The sequence below is a fragment of the Pithys albifrons genome, chromosome 5 (assembly GCF_047495875.1).
Source record: "Pithys albifrons albifrons isolate INPA30051 chromosome 5, PitAlb_v1, whole genome shotgun sequence".
Classification (NCBI taxonomy): domain Eukaryota; kingdom Metazoa; phylum Chordata; class Aves; order Passeriformes; family Thamnophilidae; genus Pithys; species Pithys albifrons.
Window position 1 is genome coordinate 73,791,726 of NC_092462.1, and position 21,928 is coordinate 73,813,653.

Below are 21,928 nucleotides of genomic sequence, written 5' to 3' on the forward strand. Positions count from 1 at the left end.
AGGTGGAGGGTCTCACCTGGTCGAGTTTGCCAGAGATTGGCAATATCTTTGGTGGGTTACCGGACTCTCGGTACTGGGGAGGAGGCGGCAGGTTCTTCTCGTTGTTGGTGGTCACGTTGCCACAGATGTCCATCTTCACCTTCTCGCTCTTGCGCAGGTCGCCGTTGATGTAGAGCGAGTTGGAGACTTTCTCCGACTTGTAGGTCTTCTCCTCGCCGGAGTAGCGGGCAGAGATCTCCCGGGTGGAGTAGCCGTTGCGGGAGCCCTCGGGCTGGCGGCCGCTGCCCTGTGTCCGGGTGCCCACGCTCTTCATGGCAAACTCCTGGTCGTTCGCCACTCCGCTGCCCACGCTCCCCATGGTGCTCTGGGGGGTGCTTCGGGATGGCCGGGGAGCAAAGCCGGGGAGGTTCTCCGGGCTGGGGTAGGTCGGGTCACTCAGGACGGGCAGTGTCTCTAGCGTGGCCATGGCAGCGTAGAGGTGAGGTGGAGGCACAGGTCAGTGGCACTGGGAGGAGGAGGGAGAGGAAAGGGATGTTAAAGAGGTGCCTTTTACCCACCATCCCCTTTGCCCATCGGAATCACGTCCCGGTGTACGGTATGGAGCAGATCTCAGAATCACAGAACATCCTGAGGTGGAAGGGACCCACCAGGGTCAACCAGTCCAACCCCTGGCCATGCCCAGAACACCCCAACAATTCCACCCTGTCCCTGAGAGCCTTGTCCCTCTTTGTAGCATCTTGTGCTGTCCTGGAGCTCTGGCAGCCTTGGGGCCGTGCCCACTGCCCTGGAGGATGGGGTTGTCCTCCCCTCTGGGAACGCCAGACCCCCTTGGAGACCCTGATCCCCCAAATCCCACTCACAATGCTCCAAAAAGCTGCTCCTAAGCCTCTCAGCCCAAGGGTTGGGTGCTCCCAGGGGAGGGGTTTGTGTGGGTTTTGTCTGGCACAGCTTTACAGCATTGGTCAGACATGACCATTTGCAGTTCCCAAGGCTGAATGATTTCGGTCCCTTTTGCCAGGTTTGAACAAGTTTGTGTTACCATGGGGATCTAATTTCTCCATCCCTGGTCCATCAGTAGGCTCAGCCAATTCCTCTCTCCAGCCCATCTTTTAGGGATGACTCAACAAGGCTTAGCAACACATTCCCCATCTCTTCTTTTGGGAATGTTGGTCCCATGGACTTGAGCTTTCAGAAAGATGCTTTTGCCCAGGTGTCATCCTAAATTTTCTTTTAAACCTTTATTCCCCTCCTCCATTGTATTCTTTCTTAGGCTCTGCCTTGGATTGGGCAAAACTAGGCCATGGGAAGTGGGTAACATGCAAATAATGGTTTAACAAGTTGTCTTTTACCAGGTCAAAGGACCTGGTTTGTCCTGGGGTCAACTGTTCTTGGGATCAATCGTGTCATGTCTGGATGCTCATCCTCAGCTATTGCACAAATATGTAAAATCTTACTTAAGGAATAAAAAGACCCACGACAATTTTTTTTTGGTTGCCTCACTGAATAATGAAGAATTTGAACCTGTGGCAGCTCAGGATCTCATTACCTGAGGGAAAGGAGAAGGTGCATTCCAAATTTTGGGTAAGTGAAGTGAATCCTGTGTCTCTGTATTTGGGGAAAGACACTCGTCTCAATTCAGTCACTGGTGGACAAGTGTCCAGTCCCTTGGGGGGTTTCTATGTCCTCCCAGTGATGCTCCAGAAAGGCTGGGTCTCCCTGGAATCCTGCCCCACACCTGCCAGTCTGTGCAGATGTCTGATCCCTTCGGATGGACACAGCTGAACCAATCCCAGAGGAGCAAGTTCAGTGGCACATGGGACGGCTGTGGACACTCAGCTGACCAGTGTTCACCCAACCCTACTGAGTTCATTGGCTTGGGCCACATGGGCCAGAAAGAATGCCTTGTTTTTGGTCACAGTTCCAGGTTTTCCAGGATAAACCATCCTGGCAGTGTGGAGACTAGTGCAGGACTTAAGGGAAGTGGGAGATGCAGGTTTCCCCCTGGATGGGATAACAAAAGTGATGCCCTTCAGAGAGAAGTTCAAGGATGGAGAGGCTCAGGCAGGACCATCCCCATTTCAGTGGGGTTTTCCCTCTCCTTGGGGTAGGGATGTTCATTCAGCAAAGAAGGAGAGCTGGACTGATTTCCCTGGAGAGCAAGCTCAGATCTAGAGCTCAGCTCCCATGAGGTGTCTCAGGGCGTCTTGCTATTTGCACTACTAATGGAATGGAGAAAGAATTGAAAAGGTTAAAGCAGGGTCTGAGCTGCTCAACTTTGCTTTTATTGAACTTGCATTTCTGGAGGCTTCTCCTCCTTCTTTGCAGCATCTTGTGCTGTCCAAAGTACAGCTCCAGTGTCACATCATGGGCAGATGTGCTGTGCCAGAGGGAGAGGACACAGAGCTGATACCTACAGTGAGCTGGCAGAGCTCCTGTGGATGTGGATGTGGTCAGAGGGAAAAGTGGTTTAAGAAGGTGCTGTGGTAAAAGACACTATCCTGTGTGAACCTGCCCCATCGTGGACAGGGGACAAGGCAGTGATGAGGCACAGGAGACTGTGCCCAGTGGTGTAACCTCCATCCCACATCACCCCATCCAAGGAGGTCCTCAGGGCACTTGTCTCGCTGAACCTCCAGCAATATGAGTCTAGTGAGGAACCTGGGATAGTGGAAGGTGTCCCTGCCCATGGCAGGGGGTTGGAACAGGATGATCTCTGAGGTCCCTTCCAACCCAAACCATTCAGGGGTTCTGTGGAGCAATTAGTGAACATTTTGAAGTCCTTGCTAAGGACTTTCCTGCAGTTTGCTCCCCTGTCCCCTCACACAGACGTTTCATGACCCCTGTCCCCCCCCCCCAGACATTTCATGACCCCTGTCCCCCCCCCCCAGACATTTCATGACCCCTGTTCCCCCACACAAATGTTTTATGACACCCTCTGGTTGAGGTCTGAAGTCCAAACAGCAAACAAATGTCACACAGTGCAGTGTGGGGACCCCCTGCAGTCAAACCACAAGTGTTTATTAGTCATGAGTGATAAACCCTCCACCTGCAGTGAGAAGTGTCTGGGTCTGGTCACCCATCCCTGTGTGACACGTCTCTCTCCAATACACTGAGCAGGACTCAAAGGCTAACGACCCCATCACACCCTAAAGGCACTTCCCAAAGATCACCATGACAGTTCATGAGTGCCCAGGGGTTAATCCAGGTGCCTGCTGGGCACCTGGAGACTTGTTTGGGCTACGGAGGGATGGGGAGGGTGTGGACAACACCCACCTGGGGACACACTCAACCCACGGTGCCTTTGGATTTTATTAGTCAAGGGAAGACTTTTTGTTCTGCTAATTTAGGAATAACCTGCTTTTCAGTGACTTTGGGATCTTTGTAGGCTGGGACTTCTTTTTATGGGACACAAGCCACCACGGGAGGGATGTGCTGGAAGGTCTCAACTCCAGACAAGGGGAAGGCAGAGGCTGCATTGTCTCTCCATGCAGAGCTCCCCAGCCAGCAGAGGAGAAATCCAGGTTACCTTTCCCTCACTGGGTAAATTTCACGGTGACATTTGCACATTTACATTGACTCTCTGAGGATAGGATGAGGTCACTGGAAAGTTTGATCCTTAAAAAAAAATAAAAGGCCAACACAACAACGAGAGGTTTCTTGTAACTGGGAATCATCCAAGAAAATAGTCTGAAATAACTTGTTACTAGCTTATGTTTACTGCAAACCCGGGGCCTGATAAACAGACCACATGGACAAGCCTCACAAATGTGTTATTAAGGAGGTGCCAGAAGTGCCAACAGATCCCCAACAGCACAGCTTTGTTTGCCAAAAAGGGCCATTTGTTTGAGAACAACAGCTCTTGGGTTTGTATCCTCTGGCCATCTCCAGCTCCCAGGCAGGTTTTACACCAGTGGTTCCTCAGCTGAGCTGTGGCATCAGGTTTTGAGCACAGGAATAATTCTGCAGAGCATTTTTATTCCTTCCAAGTCTGGAGGAATGCATGATTAAAAACTTCCCAAGGACATTTCTTCTCCTTGAATCTCTTAATCTCAGTAGTCATAGGACAAGGGGAAATGATTTTAAACTGGCAAAGGCAGGGTTAGATTAGATATGAGGAAGAAATTCTTCCCTGTGAGGGTGGGCAGGCCCTGGCACAGGTTGGGCAGAGAAGCTGTAGCTGCCCCATCCCTGGAAGTGTCCAAGGCCAGGCTGGATGAGCTTGGAGCACCCTGGGCTGGTGGGAGGTGTCCCTGCCCATGGCAGGGGGTGGAAATGAGATGAATTGAATGTCCCTTCCAATCAAAACCATTCTGTGATTCTCTGATTCCATGATATCTACCTCCCTCCCATGGGAACATAATCCAAAACTGGGTGATTCCCAGGGAAACTACCAGTCCATGAGCACAGGGAGGCTGAGCAAGCCAAATGGCTTGTCTTCACCAGCACTTCACTCCTAAGTCCATCCTTTATAAGGAGAAAGGAACAATCCTCACCATGGCTGGGCTTGGAAGAAACCCCCAAGCAATGTCACAGTGGCAAAAGTGTCTCCCCCTGCCCCGGGGTGGGGTGGGGAGGCTCCAGACAGGTAGAAAACCAAAACACGAGTTTTAAGCCACCTGCCAGCCACTGCCCTTTCCAGATGTCTTATCTTTCCAGATGTTTTATCTTTCCAGATGTTACATCCCATCTGCGAAAAGGCACCAGGACCACCTTAGTCTTCACCCCCACCAGGCTCTCAGAAGACATCAGGTCCATCTCACCTCCCCCAAGGAGGACTATCCAAATCACTCCCAAGTGACATCAGTCCATCCATCCCTCCATCCATCCATCCATCCCTCCATCCATCCATCCATCCCTCCATCCTTCCCAGCAGCCACTGAGCCACAGAGCCCTTACTGAGCTCTGCCCTCACTCCAGCTCCCCAGAGCCTCGTGGTTACAGCAGGAACCCAAGTGAAGGGACTTTCTGCAGACACAAAAGGAGAGGAAAACCCCTCCACAACACTGACCTGAGTTCACATTTCCCAGAATGACTGTGTTACTAAAAGCTGAAAAGAGTTCCTTTGTCCTCCTGGATTGATTCAAGGCTCCCTTCCTGGTGGACATCTCCATGCCAGCACCTCACCAAGGTGCAGCCAGGGACCCTGGGACTTCACACACTCCATGCTGTCCCACCTCCCCATCCCATCCAACTGCAGTGGCCTCGGCCTCTCCTGCAGCAGCCCTGCCTTAGAGACAGCAATATTTTAATGCCTGATGCTGAAAATTTGAGGTGAAATGTCCTTTTCCCTCACCTGTGGTGGTTAAATCCTTCATGGCCACCTCTTACCAAGGTTTCCCCACCGTGCCTGCAGCTCCAGGGCACTCCTATTGTAAATACAATAAATTGTAAAACAACAACAGTGCCTTCATCCAAACGAGATAAGAAATTACTTCCAGTTAAACGGCAGAAAAATTGCTTTCAGATAAGCAGCTGAATGGTTAACTAAGAGTAAATTATGGGGGCCTGGCTCTGTTTCTGCCTGAGCAGGTTAATTGTTAACACTCTCATAACAAAGGCCTTTGGGAGACAGACATACCTGGGCGCTGTGCCACGGGAGAGGGAGATCAATCACCGCTCCTGGGCACCGAGAGCTCCAGCAAACAGCCCCAGAGCAAGGCAGTGCCTTGGCACACGCACCATCCCAGGCATGTGGTACTGCCAGGACGGGCAACAAAGGCATCTGGAGGTCAAAAATTCCCCCTGCTCACCAACTGTGGTAACAGGTGTGCCCGTGACCTCCATAAGGCAGGTTGTTTGCCTGGGATTTAACGAACAGGCAATTACCGGCACCATAAAAACATGCTTTGTTTTGTTGGGTGGTTTTGGGGTAGGACCTACACCTGCCCTGTGTCTAAGGACTCTGGGCTCTGCCAGTTTGTTGGCAGCAGTGCCAAGGAGCTGGTTTGGCTGGAGCAAAGAAGTCACCATGTCCTGGGGTGGTGGAACAGGTTAGAAATGGAGTAAAAAGCTGGAAAAGAAAAATTGCTGTGATAATTTCAGTTTTTATCAGGAAGATACATGGGGAGGGAAGGGTAGTAATGGAGTAGCAATGAGGAGACAGCAGATCCTGCAGGGAGCAGAACCACCTGTGTCCAGTGAAGCATTGCCAAGCCCTGGAGAAAAACCACCACTGAAACACCAGACCCGTGACTGCACTCGGCCAATATATTGTAGAATCACTGAATTATTCGGGTTGGAAAAGCCCTCTGAGATCATTGAGTTCAACCGCTAACCCAGCACTGCCAAGGCCACCATTAACCCATGTCCCCAAGTGTCACATCCACATGCCTTTGAAATCCCTCCAGGGATGGGGATCCACCCCTGCCCTGGGCAGCTGTGCCAGGGCTGGACAAGCCTTTCCATGAAGAAATTTTCCCTAATATCCAATCTAAACCTCCCTGGTGCCAACTTGAGGCCATTTCTTCTTGTCCTCTTAGTTGCAGTGCAGCTTGAAGTCCCATCCCTCTTCTTCTCTGGGCTGAGAAAACAGCCCTCAGCTGATTCTTGAACATCACAACCTCCAAAAAGACCATTCAGCTACTCCTGTGCCTCCTGTGTGTCCCAGGCCACCACATGTCACCTCCTTATGGCCATGCTGGGCCCAAACCTGGCTCAGAGCACCTGCACTGGGGTTGATTCCAGAGGCAGGGACACCACAGCTCCCCTCCCACCTGGCTCTGGAGCACCAGCACCTCCTTTCCTCCTACACCCATCTCAAGTTGCTCAGTCTCAAGAGGGGAACAGAATGAGCTTTTCTTGTCTCTCACAGGCATTTTTTCCATCTCTCAAGTAATTCTTGTGGCTCTTTTCTGCACCTCCTCCAACTCCTTTCCCCCCACTGCAGCACCCTGGGCTCAGTGGCTGCCAGGTTTTCCTCCACCACTGGAATACAGCACAAACACACAAACCTGCCTCCCAAAAACATGCAAATCTCAGGCTCCTCAACCACAAGCTTCTTCCGCAACCAAAAGCCAAATGGAGCCAGATGAACAACTCCTGCTGCCTCCCTGGGACACAAATCCCTCTTTTCCCATTTATCCTTGCTGGAGGGCACAGGAGCATTGCTATTGGGGATATTTTCCCCCCATTCAGGGCAAAAAGGCAAACTCAGGAAGGCAGGTTGGGGGGTCAAGGAGTGGCAAGTTCTTGTAGCCACTTTCAGACACCTCTTGGGCCATGGGGTTGCTGCGTGTCTGCACATCTTCCAATCCTCTGTGCAAAGGGTTTATGGTTGGATTTACTTTTGGACACAATCCTGAGTAAAGCACTCCCTGCATGAGCAGGGAGGTTGGAGTAGGTGACTTCCAGCGGTCTCTCCAGTCTGAACCACTCAGTGATTCTGTGATTGCTGCTGGGCTACAGATACTGCAGCTCTGGGGTTGCATTTTTGTTGTGAGATTGCTTGTAAAAAGTTAATTTCTGAGCAATCCAAACTGCTTTAGCTCCGTGAGAATCATGCTGATATTTCAGCCTGTAAGGACACACACCTGCTGTTTGTCCGGTAGGCGACGGTCACTCCTTGCAAGTGTTTTCATGAGAACGTCTCAGCTGCCTTCCTGATCTCCGGACATGGACCTCAAAACATCGGGATGAGATAATACAAACACCGGACTTGTGAGAGATAGGCTTTTAACCAATTAGAAGTTCTAGGGTGTTGGGGTGAGACTCTTTTAGCCAATAAGATGTACCTCTAACCCTATATAAACCGTGTGCTGTGTGAAATAAAAGGTCTTCACTATAAACTTTATAAGCTTGTTGGTGAAGTCCTTTCTCTCCGCAAAAGTTTGTTTACTTTACATTTTCAGGTAAAAGCAAGTGGGAAGTTGTTTTCTCATCCCAAGATCCCATGGTCTGGGAGATCCTGCAGGTCTTGCACCTGGGTGGGGGCAAGCCCAAGCACAGGACAGGCTGGGTGGAGAATGGATCGAGATGAGCCCTGGAGAGAAGGGCTTGGGAATGTTTCTGGATTAAATCATCCTGTGCCATGATCAGGGGGAGGAACAGAGCGTGGGCAGAAGCAAAACCCTCCAGAAAAAGGGGTTTTGGAGACCTCAGCAAGCACCAGCTCCTGCCTGCAGCCCGGGGCGCTTTGCAGGGACCTTTGTAGCTCTATTTAGCTGGAAGCAAGGAATGCCTGAGTTCAGAAAGCAAGGCAACACCAAAGCCATCCTACATGCCTTCTCCTGGGAGCAACCTCCATGTATCCTAAGGCTATTTCCATCACACTCTGCTGCAGGCATGCAGCCACGGAAATCCCCCTGAAGCTCTGTGCTGCCATCCCAGCTTGGGAATCCTGCTGAGGAACATCCAATTTGGGAAGCTGAGGAACCATCCTGTCCACTCCTGACCCACCCTCCCTTTACCAGAACACTTGTCCCAGCATCTGAGAGCACTGAGGGATCCTCATCCCAGGGACTTGCAGCATCCTCAGGATAACTGGGTCCAGTTCAAAGCTGTCTGCCCTGCCAGTACAAGCCTATTTCTCGGTCATGAGGACCACCCTCTGCTCTTCCCTCCTAAGAATGTGGCAGCATCAGGTGGGGGTGGCGGTGGCAGGGTTGGGGGCAGGCAGGTCCCGCTTCGGGGGCTGCTCTTCTTCGGGCTGCTGTGGGAAATAAAAGCGAGTGGCTTAGAAACATTTCCTTTTCCTTTCCGCCTGCTAATGAGATAATTACAGCTTTTTGTATTCTGGGAAACTACTTTCTCATTATGGGGGCCGCAGCAGCTATTTACATAATGAGCCTGAAACAAAAGAGATGAGATGAAAAGCCCCAGGCGGCTCTTCGGGGGAGCTCTGGTTGAGCTGCCGAGGGACAGCCCGCGGGATGACAGATTCTTCCATCCCCCAAGTCCCTCTGCCAGGGTCTGGAGTAGGTGGCAGCACTTAGTCCAGGATGTTCCTAGCATGGGATGCTCCTCACTCTCATCTGTGAGGGTCGCTGGGGTCTTCAGAATCAGCCAATGTGCTCCCATAAACCACCTGCTGCGATTCCCGTTGCCAAAGGATTTGGGAGGGGTGGCCGTGAATCGACACCCACCTCAAGGAGTCACGTCAGTGTTTGTGGGGCTTGTGGTGACTCCCTGAGACGAGTCCCAGCACCTCAGAATATGTCTGGTACCAAACTGGCCCATCCCCTGTCCCAGCTCCCATGTCCCAGTTTCCCATAGATGTGGATAAGGAACATTCTGGGTACCAACCTGTCCCATCCCATGTCCCCATTCCTTGTCCCACCTGCTGACCAAGGGACATTCTGGGTATGAAACTGTCCCATCCCATGTCCCATGTCCCCATTCCTTGTCCCACCTGCTGACCAAGGGACATTCTGGGTACCAACCTGTCCCATCCCATGTCCCATGTCCCCATTCCTTGTCCCACCTGCTGGCCAAGGGACATTCTGAGTACCAACCTGTCCCATCCCACATCCCACGACCCACTTTCCTGTTCCCCCATCTGGCCAAGGGACACATTGGATACCAAACTATCCCACCCCATATCCCATGTCCCACTTTCCTGTTCCCCCAGCTGGCCAAGGGACACACTGAATACCAAACTGTCCCACCCCATGCTCCAGTTCCTTGCCCCCACAGCTGACTGGGGGACACTGGGTACCAAACTGCCCCATCCCACATGGCAGTGCCCTGTCCCCCTGCCTGGCCAAGGGACACTCTGTGTACCAAACTGTCCCTGCCAGCAGCCACCTCCTTTCCCCAATAAAGGCCCCATTGTTCTCCCCGACAAAGCCTGAACAGTGCCGCCTGCTCCACCTTCCCTGGCCAATCCTCCCTCTTTGCTATCAGTTTTCCTCCTCAGTTGCTCGCTGTGTTGAAGGGACACAGTCCACTGCCACTCCTCCCTGTTCCCCAGGAAATGGCACGAGGGGAATCATGGCAAAGCACAGCCACAATCTGCACATGGCCTTGGCTCCACATCCTGCTTGTCCTCCTTCCCTCCTTCCCTCCTGGAATAAACACCCCCACCCCAGCTGCTGGAAACCACTCTGTGGACAGCAAAATAACCAGTCAATCAATCTGGGCATTGCCATTGCTCACCCAGAACAAGCTGCTCTGCCTATCCCAAGTCCACCTCCACTGCAGCTCCTCTCAGGGTGCTCCCAGTTTTAACCCAGAGGATTTTCTGGACCCAAAAAAAGCAGGCAAAGGTGTGGAATTAAAAGTTAAGCACTTGGCATGTTGCACTGATCTCAAGCTGCCCCAGTAAGGAAAGAAATAAAAAATCATTCTGGAGGCTGAAGAGAGAAACCTCAGCAGGTGACATGGAGATGTGACAAGATGCTCTGAGGTTTGCACACAGGTGCAGGGACTTTTTAGTCTCCATCCTTGGAATATTTCAGGCCCTGAATGGACCAAGCAGGGTCTGGTGTCACAGCTCAGTCTGCCTTCAGTGGGGAGGTGATCTGGAGACCCCTCAAGGTCCCTTCCACCAGGAATTATCCTGCCATGGAGGTTCTGGCAAGCCACACTGGGGCTGTGGGGCTGTCCACCTGTGTTACCCTGACAAGAGTCCTCATTCTCAGGGGAATTTCCCCCCCTTTTACCTGTCCTCTATCAGAGCCCTGGATTTGGATCCAGTCTGGCATCCCCCAGGATGCACCTGAGGGCGGATAGGAGGGATTTTCCATGCCATGCCATGTCTGTCCCCACCATCCCAAGGACCAGAGTGTCAGTGGGACAGGATGGTTTCAAGCTCAGCCCAAACTGCCATCCCAAATCACAGGTGTCCATCAGGAAGGGTTAGGCCATGGTCTCACCTGTGCCCAACAGCCCTTGTGACTGCCCCCAGGACATGCTCAGAGCTGGTTGTGTCACTGTCCCCAGGGAGGTCCCAATGGCAACCACTGCCCAGAAAACACCAGCTTGGGTGGATGAGGAAAACTCCCTGAACTCACTCAGTCTAGGAAAGGGGAGTTTGTTGGAGCAGCCTCAGTGCTGCCTGGGGAGCTGAGGGTCTGGGATGCTCCATGCCATGGGTTGGACACCTTGAGGTCATCCCAGCCCCGTGTTCCTCAGTTTCCCCTTGTAAAGGGGATTCCACTGGATCCAGGGTGAGCTTTCCCCACCCTGAGCACCTGTCTCTGCTCCAACCCCCCGGCACAAACGCAGCCCAGGGGGTGCATCCCATCCCCGAAATCCACCTGCAAAGTGTCCCACCAGCTCAGCCCTGCACTAATCCATGAAAAACACTTTGGCTGGAGACGAGCTGTTCCCAGCCCATCCCGAGCTGTTCCCAGCCCATCCCGTGGTGCTCCCTGATGCTGGTGAGTGTGGGGCAGCTCCTGCTTCATTGCACGGAGCTGCTGGCCCTGAAGTCCCTCAGCACGGAGCTGCATCCCTTGCCTGAGCATCCCCACATCCCAGATCTCAGGGATCCCGATGGGACCCGCTGCTCCAGACTCACTCCTTGGCCCTGAACGCCTCGGACCCTCCTTGTCACCAGATCCTCTCCCCTGCAGTTTCAGACCCCTGCCCTGGTCGTGGTGTCGCATGGGAAGGGCTGATCCTGCCCTTTGGGATGAGCCATCACCCCCTGAAGGATTCCAAGCAGCCCTTTCCTGCCACTCCCAGAGCTTGCCCAAAGCTCTTTCCCCGCAGGAAGGACCACGAGGGGACCCGGCAGCGCCTCCCACCCGCCAGCCGGGCGGGGATTTATCATTAACTCGCCCTGAGGAATTCGAAGGGCGCGGAGCCAGCCCGGGAAGTGCTCGCTCCTCCCCGGCCGCCACGCGTGAAGCGAGTCCCCGTGGTGGCTTGTCCCCGTGGTGCCTTGTCCCCACGGTGCCTTGTCCCCACCGCCAGCTGAACCGGAGTGGTGCCCCAAAACCCGCTTGTAGCGCAAGGTCCCGGTGCTGGGAGGTGCCAGCTGGATCCAGGGGCACTTAGAGGGGGGGAAACAGCAGCTCGAGCAACCCAGCTCCGTGCCCCCCATCCCTGCTCCGAGCCCAGCCCGGTGGGCACATCCCACCCCAAAAAAACCACCTGGGAAGGGTCCCACCAGCTCAGCCCGCACTTCATCCCCCAAACCCCCTTCGTTCCCCTGCCTGGCCCCAAACAAAGACACGCAGCGAGAGGGGGAAGGAGAGGAAGAATAAAATCCCCGCAAAAAGAGCCGGCACGCACCGGGATTTACCTGGGCAGCCCGCGGGGCGTCCCGCAGCTCCCCATCCTCCTCTGAGCTCCAGATTCATTGTTTCCCTGCATGGTATCCCGGGAAAAACTCCACGGTAATACCTGCCGGGAGCAACCTGCTGCTGGGCCGGGGCCAAGCGCTGCCCTTTGCTCGGTGGGATTGGCCACGGAGCCCGCGGATTTAACTCTTTGTGCCCACCTAGCACGGGGATTTGGGGGAGCGATGGCTCCGTCTCGCTGAATTTTTGGGGATTTGGGGGGACTCATGGCTTGTTTTTTTTGCTCCAATATGGTTTTGGGGGTCTCACAGCTGGGTTTTCCTGAAATAGGGATTGGGGGTGTGACTGCCTTTCTTATTTTCAGGTGGGGATTTGGGGGGTCTGAGTTTTGCACAGAAAGATTTCAGGTCAGACACCTTGTTTTGCTCAAATAGGATTTTGAGGTTGTGACTGCTGGGTGGGTTTGCTTTGGGTTTTCTTCTGTTTTTTGGTTTTTTGTTTGGTTTGGTTTTGTTTTTTGTTTTGTTTTGCTTTGTTTTTGTTTGTTTGTTGTTTTATTTTGTTTTGTTTTTGTTTTGTTTTGTCCTGCTTTTTTTTCCAAATAGGGAATTGTGAGGTCTGAAGGCTTTTAGTTTTGCCCCAATGAGGAATTCGGGGTCCAATTCCTTGGACTTGGTTTTGCTAAAATAGAGACTTGGAGTCTGGCTGCCTTTCTTATTTTCAAACAGGGAATTTGGGGTTTCATGGCTTGTTTTTGCACAGAGAGGAATTTGGGGATCTGAAATCTTGACTTTGCTCCAACAGGGATTTTGGGGTTTGATTGCTTGGTGTTGCTTCAAGGGGGATTTGGAGATCTCTTGACTGCTTGTTCTTCTGTAAATGGGAATTTTGGGATCTCATGGCTTGATTTTGCTCCAATAAAGATTTGAGGGTCCAACAGCTTGTTTGGCTCAACTGGAATTTTGGGCTCTGATTGCTGGTTTCATTATTTTTATTTTCTAATAGGGATTTTTAGGGTCTGAAAATTTAGTTTCGCTCAATTAAGGAATTTGGGGTCCAATGGCTTTGTTTTGTTTAAATGGGGTTTGGGAGTCAGATGACTTGATTTTGCTTAAATGTGGATTTGGGGGCCTCACAGCTGTGTTTTCCTGAAATAGGGATTGGGGGTCTGGCTGCCTTTGTTATTTTCAGGTGGGGATTTTGGGGGTCTGAGTTTTGCACAGATAAAGATTTCAGGTCGGACACCTTGTTTTCCTCAAATAGGATTTTGAGGCTGTGACTGCTGGGTGGGTTTGCTTTTGGTTTTCTTTTTTTTTTTTGTTTCTTTTGGTTTTGTTTGGTTTCTTTTTTTTTTGTTTGTTTGTTTTTGGTTTGTTGGTTTTTTTTGTTTGTTTTATTTTGTTTTGTTTTTGGTTTTGCACAAACAGAGATTTGGGGACCTGAAAGTTTGGGTTTGCTCAAACAGGGATTTTGGGGTTGGACTGCTTGTTTTTTTTTAATGGAAATTTTGGAGTCTGAATTATTGTTTTTGCTCAAATGAGGAATTTAGGAGCTCAAGGCATCCAACATCTAAATTTTGGGGTTTTTTTCAAGTAAGGATTTTTGGGGTCTGGTGACTTCTTATGGCTCAAATGGGTAGTTTTGCATCCAAACATTGGGTTTTCTCAAACAGGGGTCTGGAGTCTCACAGGTTGCTTTTATTCAAACAGGGATTTTGGGGTCTAATGCCTTGATTTTACACAAATTGACAGCTTGTTTTTGCTCTAAAGGGGATTTGGGGGGTCTGGTACCTGGGTTGGTTTTGGTTTGTTTTTCAAATAGGACATTTTGGGGTCTTTTTTGGCCTTTTTTTACACAGATGGAGATTTTGGGGTCTGGTTTATTTTTGCTAAAGGAGGATTTTGGGCTCTGACAATTGAGTTTTCCTCACAGAGGCATTTGGAGTCTGACTGCCTGTTTTGGGAGTTTTTGTGGGTTGTTATTTATTTTTAGTTGGTTGGTTTGGGGTGGTTTATTTTTGTTTTGTTTTGTTTATTTGCTTTCAGAGGGGAATTTTAGGGTCTGGAGGCTTTTTTTTTTGCACAAACAGGGATTTGGGAATCCAACAGCTGGATTTTTTTCAGATGGGAATTTTAGGGTCTGACAGCTTGTTTTTTCCTCAAATTGGAAGTTTGAGGTTGGACAACTTGGCTTTTTCCAAGTGAGGATCACTCAAAACATCCTCTTTCTGCTCAAATAGTTATTTTGGGGTCTTCCTAATGGGAAAAGAGGAGCAGAGAATTGGATGAATAGGATGATGTGTCCATAGAACCCCAGAATGGTTTGGGATTGGAAGGGACCTTAAAGATCATGGAGCTCCATCCAAGCCCTGCCATGGGCAGGGACACCTTCCACCAACCCAGATCACTCCAAGCCCCATCCAGCTGCATCCTGCCCTCCCTGCTTTGCCATCCAGACCCTCCCACCATCCAGAGCACAGCTGGTGATTCAGAAGGATCCAGAGCTCCTTTTCCTACTTTTCCAGTTGCCGGCACCGGGGCAGGAGAGCAACCAGGATTCCCATGGGGGGCTGTCTGGCCTCAGCATTTACAGTGGATTATTTGCAGAGGTGAAGGGAGGGAAATGAAGCTCCACAAAGCTGCCACTAATTTAGACTTATTTGCTCCAGAGACGTTTTCCATGTCTGGATGTCTGTGGATCGAAGGAGCTCCATAAACAGTGTTGGCATCGGAGGGCAAAGAGCAGCAAGAGCAGCAAAACAGCAATAATGCTAAAATAATCAACTATGGGTTATGGAGCATTGAAAGCAGGGCCAAACACACTGCTGGGCTGTGTGGGGAAGGTGTGAGTTGTACCAGGAGCGGTCCCTGGGGAGACTTGAGCTCTGAATTGTGCCCTCCTGAAGCAAAGAATTCCAAGGAACAGGCTGGTTTCTGCACTGCCAGAGGATTCCCAGCAGCAGGATGCATGTGCACCTTGGAAGTAGCCAAGAACTGCTCCAGAGCTGGCCCAGGAGCTTCAGCAGGACGTGGACCCTCCTCACCAGTGGGATTTGGGGAAGCTGCCCAAGCCCAGGAGCCCTTGGATGCACGGCATGGAGCGGAAGCAGGCCCAGGCTGGGAGACAGGGCAGCTTCCTGACACTGCAGCTGGTCTGGGCTGTGCTTGTTCTCCCTTTGGGAGCTGAGTTATGTCTTAGCTCTTCCCACAGATGAATAAATCATGATAGGAGAGGCTCTGGAGAACGCTGGAAGCCCCAGGATAACCCGTGCTCTTGGCGCTCTCGGGCAAGTCATAAACTTTTGAACCTGAACTCCCCTTTCTAACCCAACTCTGTGGTCTCTGAGACATAAAACCTCTCCACCCACCAAAGTCACCTCCCCCAGAGCCTCTCCACCACCCCTGAAAGCCAGCAGAGACCCCCCCCAGGTCTCATCCAGCACCACTTGCTGACACATCCAGACCACCATGTTTCCTTGTCCCCATGGGCAGAACCACCAAGACTTGGTCTCATCCCTTTTTGGGGGGTTAATCCATCTCTGTGCTGCCCTTTTTAGGTGGCCATGGTCAGACTGTGCACCCAGACCCAAGCCCACAAGGTGATCTCCAGCCTAGTGTCACAGGGTTGGGGTTGTCCACCAAAAAAGCCATGATGGACCACCCTCCTTCTGCTTTGAACATCCACCCAAAGCCTTTTTCTTTCCTCTTGAGGAAAGAAATAACAGACTCTACCAAACCCCAACTCTTTGTTCCTCATATCCTTCTGTTTTCCTTTTCCTTGCAGAAGTGGCACACTTTGAGCAGCTCTGCTCAGCAGGTGAGTTCCTTTCTCTTGCAGCCATTTCATTGCATTTCAAGATCCCAAAGATCCCTGAGGTCCCTGGACTTGTATCTGCAGAGCTGGTTAAATATTTTCTCCAGTGGTCACAGAATCACAGGGTCACTGAGGTTGGAAAAAACCTCCAAGACCATCAAGTCCCCCCTGTGCCCAATGCCCACCTCATCAACTAAGCCAGACCACTGAGTGCCACGTCCAGTATTTCCTTAAACACCTCCAGGGGTGGGGACTCCACCACCTCCCTGGGCAGCCCCTTCCATCCAGTGCCTGACCACCCTTTCTGTGAAGAATTTCTGTGAAAAATTTCTTCTTGAGGTCCAGCCTGAACCTCCCCTACTGCAGCATAAGACTCTGAATCAGAGAAAGGAGAAACACCAACTGCAGTGAGGTCTGAAGGAGCATCACTGGCCCAGGACTTTCCCAAGGGAACATGAGCAGAAACCATCAAACTACTCAGGCATGTGGTGAGGTGGAGGAGGAGATGGAAATGGGAGCAGAGACATCGACTCCCTGCGTTGGGATTTCTGCCTTAAAAGCTCTGGGGAGAAAATTCTCAGTGCAAAACATCCTGATGTGAGCAAGAGCCTTATTCCTCTCTCCCTCCAGATTTTCCTTTATTTAGAGGGAAGATCATTTTCAAAGCCTTGAGGAATGGAAAAAATTCCTCAATAAGGGCCATCTGGCTACTGAACAGACTTTGAGGTCGTGAGTGAGGTGGAGGCATCTCCATCCCAGGATGCCTCGGCTGGGAAATGTCAAGGCCAGCCTGGTCTAGTGATGATGACAATCCTGCATGGGCTGTGAAGGTGGGCTGGAGGCCTCCAGAGCTCTCCAACCAGCACCACAACTTGAACCCAGCCTCAGACCTCAGCTGTGAGCTGACCAGCCTGTAAGTGCTTGACATCCAACATCTTGGCTGCTGAACCCTGATCTCCTGCAGCACCTCCTCACCAGACTTTGTTTGGAGCTCTTCCCCACTGTCTGTTACTAGAGCAGAGATTCCCAGCCTGGCCTTTGGAGGAGCGACCTGCCCCTGCTTTCTGTGACAGTCAGTGGGTGTCAAACATCCAAGAGTTTCCCTGGAGAGCTGGTGCTTTGCCTGATTTGATGTGGGTGCCCTGCAGGGATCACAGCCAGGATGTGACTGGTAGGGGAGCATGGCTATGCCATTCCAGAAATTCCAACCTTTGTGCCAGGAAAGCTGATAAAATCGCCACCAGCCTGCACAGCCTGAGCAAGCTCTGGGGCTGAGCTCCCAGGAAAATGTTAGGTGGGCATCCAGAATTTACCTGTGCGAGAGGAAACTGGTTCTGTGATGCACCAAACCTTCTCTTGGCCTGGGGGTTCACCTGCACCAGCACTTGCAAAGGAACATCCCGCACTGCTGCTCTGGAAGGTAAAATCCTGGGAGAGGCTGTTCCTGCTTATTAAATGGAATAATCTGAGCTCATGGGAAACCCCTTCATGCCCACACAGAGCTGGGGATGGGACAGGACCTTCTCCAGGCTGCCACAGGGGATGGCAGGGGGTCCTGAGGCTGGGATGGCACCACAGACCTGGGTTGTTGTCAGCAGCTGTGTGGGGGACCCTTTCTATCTCCAGTCCTTGACATCTGCCTGCTCAGCTTGAGCCAACGGGAACAAGCCAAAAGACTCTGGTTTTGTCATCCAGAGAGATGGATTCCTGTTCTGGAAAAGCCATCCCTGCTGGTATAAGCTGTCTCCTCCTGTACCCACACAGGGCAGACAAAGCCTCTCAGTGCTGGCAAACCCAGCCTGGTGCAGGGCCCAGGTCTGCCCATAAATCAGGAGAGGCTCCTGCATCTCCAGGAGAGGAACAGCTGAAGTGGGAGGTTGTTCACCAGCCCCTCAGACCTCACAGCCTCTGCAGGGTTGGAGGGAGCTTTTTTCTCTCACAGGGGATCAAACCACATTGATGCTGATCAAGACCTTCATCTAAAACTTAGGAATTTAAAAAAAAATGGTGTGTGGAAGGAGTGTTGTCTTTTTTTCCTGCTCTCCCTTCATGCCTTGGCTGCACAACCCCAAGAGAGGCAGTGATGGTGCCCGTGCCAGTGAGGTCTCCAGCAGGCAGTGGGCAACACTTCTTGGCAGTGCCAGGTGTTGCCAGGCTTCCCAGACCAGAGAATTGTGGAATCACAGAATCATAGAATGGTTTGGGTTGGAAGGGACCTTAAAGCCCACCCAGTGCCACCCCCTGCCATGGACAGGGACACCTTCCACTGTCCCAGGCTGTTCCAAGCCCTGTCCAACCTGGCCTTGGACACTTCCAGGGATGGGGCAGCCACAGCTTCTCTGCCCAACCTGTGCCAGGCCAGGGCCTGCCCACCCTCACAGACAAGAACTTTTTCCTAATATCTAATCTAAATCTCTCACCTTTTATTTTAAAACCACTCCTTAAACATCCTTGAGTGCTCATCCAGAGTGAAGGGAATAAACTCCTCACTCACATGTGGTCCCAAAGATCAGACCAGGCCTGGGAAAAATAAACTGGAACAAACCCACTTGCATCCAGGAGGGCTGGATTTCCACTGAAATCACCAGGTGTTCATCCATCCTGCATGGAAGTGCCATTTCTGTCCACACTGGGAATTAGGGATTTGGAACAAGCCCCTTGGCTCAGGGTGGGAAGTGTTTTTCAGGGAGGAACATCAGCTCGATCCTCAGCAGAAAAAAAGTGTCTGTAGTCATGATGTCCCATCCAACTCCACCTCCACTGTGTCCAACTTCTCCTCTGGGCAAGACCTGGTGGCTGAATGGCTTCAGCAAAAGCAGAAGCAAGAGAATTCCCAAGTCCTGGGAAGAAGGAACTTCTGGGGGGGCAATGGAAGACCAAGCAGGAAACCTAAAGTCCCTCTGTGGTGGCTACCAAGTCTTTCTGAGTAGGACCAAGGTCTACACTCCATTTCCACCCCACAAGGACCACAGGGAGGGATTTGGCTGCCTGAAGGTGGGTGTGGGCTGAAATTCCATCTGAATCCATGAGCAGTTGATGGCCCTGGGCTCTGGGAATTTAGTTTGCAGTTAATAAATGATCTGACAGACACATCCCCCAGCTACTGCCTTCCCCATGGCTCCTTTGTCCTCAGAGGAATGTGGGTATTCCCTGCCCGGGAGACAAATTCCTTTGCAGCCACCAGCACTGAACCATGACTGGAAACCAGTTTCCCCAGTGGATGAACCAGTGGTTTTGCCTCCAATCCTGCTCCAGCCACCAGCTCTCTCACTTCCTTTCCTTTAGCCCACACATGGGCAATTCCCCCTTTCCCAGCTCCCTAAACCAAAAGGGTTCAGGCTGTTCATCTCCAGGCTCATCCTCCTCAATCCATGCACTGGAGAAAATGAGAAGGAAAGGTCTTAACCCAGATTTGCAGCTTTGGTGTGTCAGGATGGCCCAGAACTCTGTGTCACTGCTCTCCATTGTGTATTAATCCTTAAACACAGCAAGGAAGGTCCAGGTTTGACCAGGAAGAGGGATGGCAAAGGGTGAGAGCAGAAAGAAAGGTGCTCACCCATAAGTGCTGCAGGTACAGGGTGATGCCTCCAGGATACTTATCAACTCTATTCCTGAATATTTGTGGTCAAGGCAGGATTTGCTGGTGGTGTCAGGGAGTTGTGTCCCCTCTGACCAGTGCTGGTCTCCATGCCCTGGAGATATCCATGGCTCTGACCTCTGTGGGCTGTCCAGCCACAGGAGAAAGGCAACAGGACAGAGGGAATGGAAAAACTCAGAGAGGATCCAGAGGCAAAAGTTAGTCTGGTTTGGAAGGATTTTTGGCTGGAGACCAATCACACTGTGATTCCACCCCGTCAGGAATGGCTTTGTAGGTGACCTGGGAGGACAAGGGGGCACGGGCTCAAGCTCTGCCAGCGGAAATTGAAGTTGGAGAGCAGAAAAAAATTCTTTCCAGAGAGAGTGATCAGGCATTGGAATGGCCTGTCCAGAGGGGTGGTGGATTCCCCATCCCTGGAGGTTTTTCAACTGAGATTGGCTGTGGCACTGAGTGCCATGATCTGGTAAAGGGACTGGAATTGGACCAAGGGTTGGACTTGATGATCTGGGAGGTCTTTTCCAACCCAATCCATTCTATGATCCTCCCACACCCTGGAGCAACATTTGAAGCATCTGTGTCCCACCAAGCCTTCACCCTGCAGTGCCAGCCCAGCTCTCCTCTGTGGTTCCCTGGCAGCCTGGGCATCCCCCAACCCCTCCTGGGGCAGGGACAGGGGCTGTCCATGCAGGGGCTGCTCCAGCAGGAGGATGGAGCAGATGGCTGCCCAGCAGCTGCTGACGTGTGAGCCACCACCACTGCCAGGGGAGACCTGGCTCCAACATGACCCCTTTCTAGTCCATCAGGTGAAGAGGAGCCTTTTCCCAGCCCTACCAAAGCCAACACAGCAGATTCAAAGCCATTAACTTCTTTTGCTCCTTCACTGAGGGATGACGGACAAGGAAACCCCAGATGGGCTTTCCACAGAACTGCCCTTCTGCTTCCTGTCCAGCCTTTGAACCTCAACCCATCACCTTTGGGAAGAACCACAGAGAGCTGTGGGTGAAAAAAAAAAAGAAGGAGTGGAGGGGAGAGCAGGGGACGGGCCAGGGAAGGAAAATTTCCATAGCTGCATAATGAAGCTGATTACATAAGGGCATCTTGCGTCATCTGCATCTCCGGAGCAGTAATTACATGTGCACCACAATCTCAGGAAAACAGGATCATGTGTCCTCCCAAATTCTATCATTAGCTCTCCCAAGATGTGTGCCAGGGGCTTTGGCATTCCGTGTACATTGACTGTAGAGCCAGACAACAGGCACAAGGATTTTTTTTTTCATTTGTCAGCTAGGAAAATATTTGGAGTTCCGTGTGGCAGCTGCCCCGAGTCCCCCTGGAAAAGACAGCTCTGAGCTTTTGAAGTGGAGTGCAAAGAGTGAAATACTTTTTCTCAGTGCCTGCCAGACTGTGGGGGTCCAGCAGGAAGGCAGGAATGGCAAAGCCAGGGCTTGGCTTCCCCTGCTCCTTCAAATGCTCTTTGATTCCTGCCCTGGTGCTCTGAGCTTGGGAAGCCTTTTTTCCCTCGATGAATTAATGACCTGATTTGTAGGGAGTTGTTGCTCTCATGGTTTCCTGGGCTCTCTGCTCCGTCATAACTCTGAAACAAACCCTTTTGCTCGCCCAGCTTTGGATTCCAAACCAGTTTTGGGCTTTGAACGCTTCTGCCATTGCTCCAGATCCTCTGCAAAAGGAAAATGATGCTTTTGAAATACAAGGAGAGGTTGCAAACCCCTTGGTTTGATGGGGGGCTTCTCCTGTGGAGCTGGAGATGGGACAAGGCTCTGCTGTCCAAGTTGGAAGCACAAAGGACACAGCAGCAAGCCCTAGGGCAGGGCTGGAGGGTGAATGAGGCCCAGATTTGGCTTCCTCTCATTTTCCATTTGCTCATCACCACCCTGAGAGCCCTGGAAAGCACCAGCAGCTCTGCTGCAAACAAACCAGCGAGGAGATACATCCACATCTCCTCCAGCAACAACTTCTGCTGGGAACTGGGACTGTGCATGGCCAGGAGTGAAGGACTGAGCACCAACATCCAAGGACTTGGTGAGAAAATGATTCTGGTTGTGTTGTGTCTGTGAGTCTGTGTGTCCAGCTTGGATGAACCATCCTCATGTGGAAAAGAGTTCTCTCCATTCAAGACTTGTAGAGAGAGGTGACAAATCCTCCCTGTTTCTGTTTTGTGTTATTTCCACCTACAAGATACAGAGAACTGGAGGATGAAGAAAGAGGAGGACTACAAAGCTCAACAGAGCTGTAATAAGGGTCAGATCTAATGAACCCTATAATCTCTTTTATGAGATGTGGTGACCAAAAGTCTTGAAACAGTAAAGGAAGG

At 51.6% G+C, this 21,928-nt stretch overlaps 1 protein-coding gene across 4 annotated transcripts in view; it reads right to left on the reverse strand.

The window, feature by feature from the left end:
- Positions 1 to 21,928, reverse strand: part of LZTS3 (leucine zipper tumor suppressor family member 3) — a 52,087-nt gene that overhangs the window by 11,962 nt on the left and 18,197 nt on the right. Inside the window, exons 1-3 of one of the 4 annotated variants that reach the window (XM_071557069.1) lie at positions 12,188 to 14,413; positions 5,294 to 5,366; positions 17 to 505 (exon numbers count right to left, since the gene is read on the reverse strand). In XM_071557069.1, the coding sequence (XP_071413170.1) occupies positions 17 to 466 (450 nt within the window). In that variant the 5' untranslated portion in view covers positions 467 to 505; positions 5,294 to 5,366; positions 12,188 to 14,413. Of the gene's footprint in view, positions 1 to 16; positions 506 to 5,293; positions 5,367 to 7,529; positions 8,286 to 12,187; positions 14,414 to 21,928 lie in introns of those variants that run through there. The other 3 variants (XM_071557067.1, XM_071557070.1, XM_071557068.1) reach the window with 3 other exon arrangements.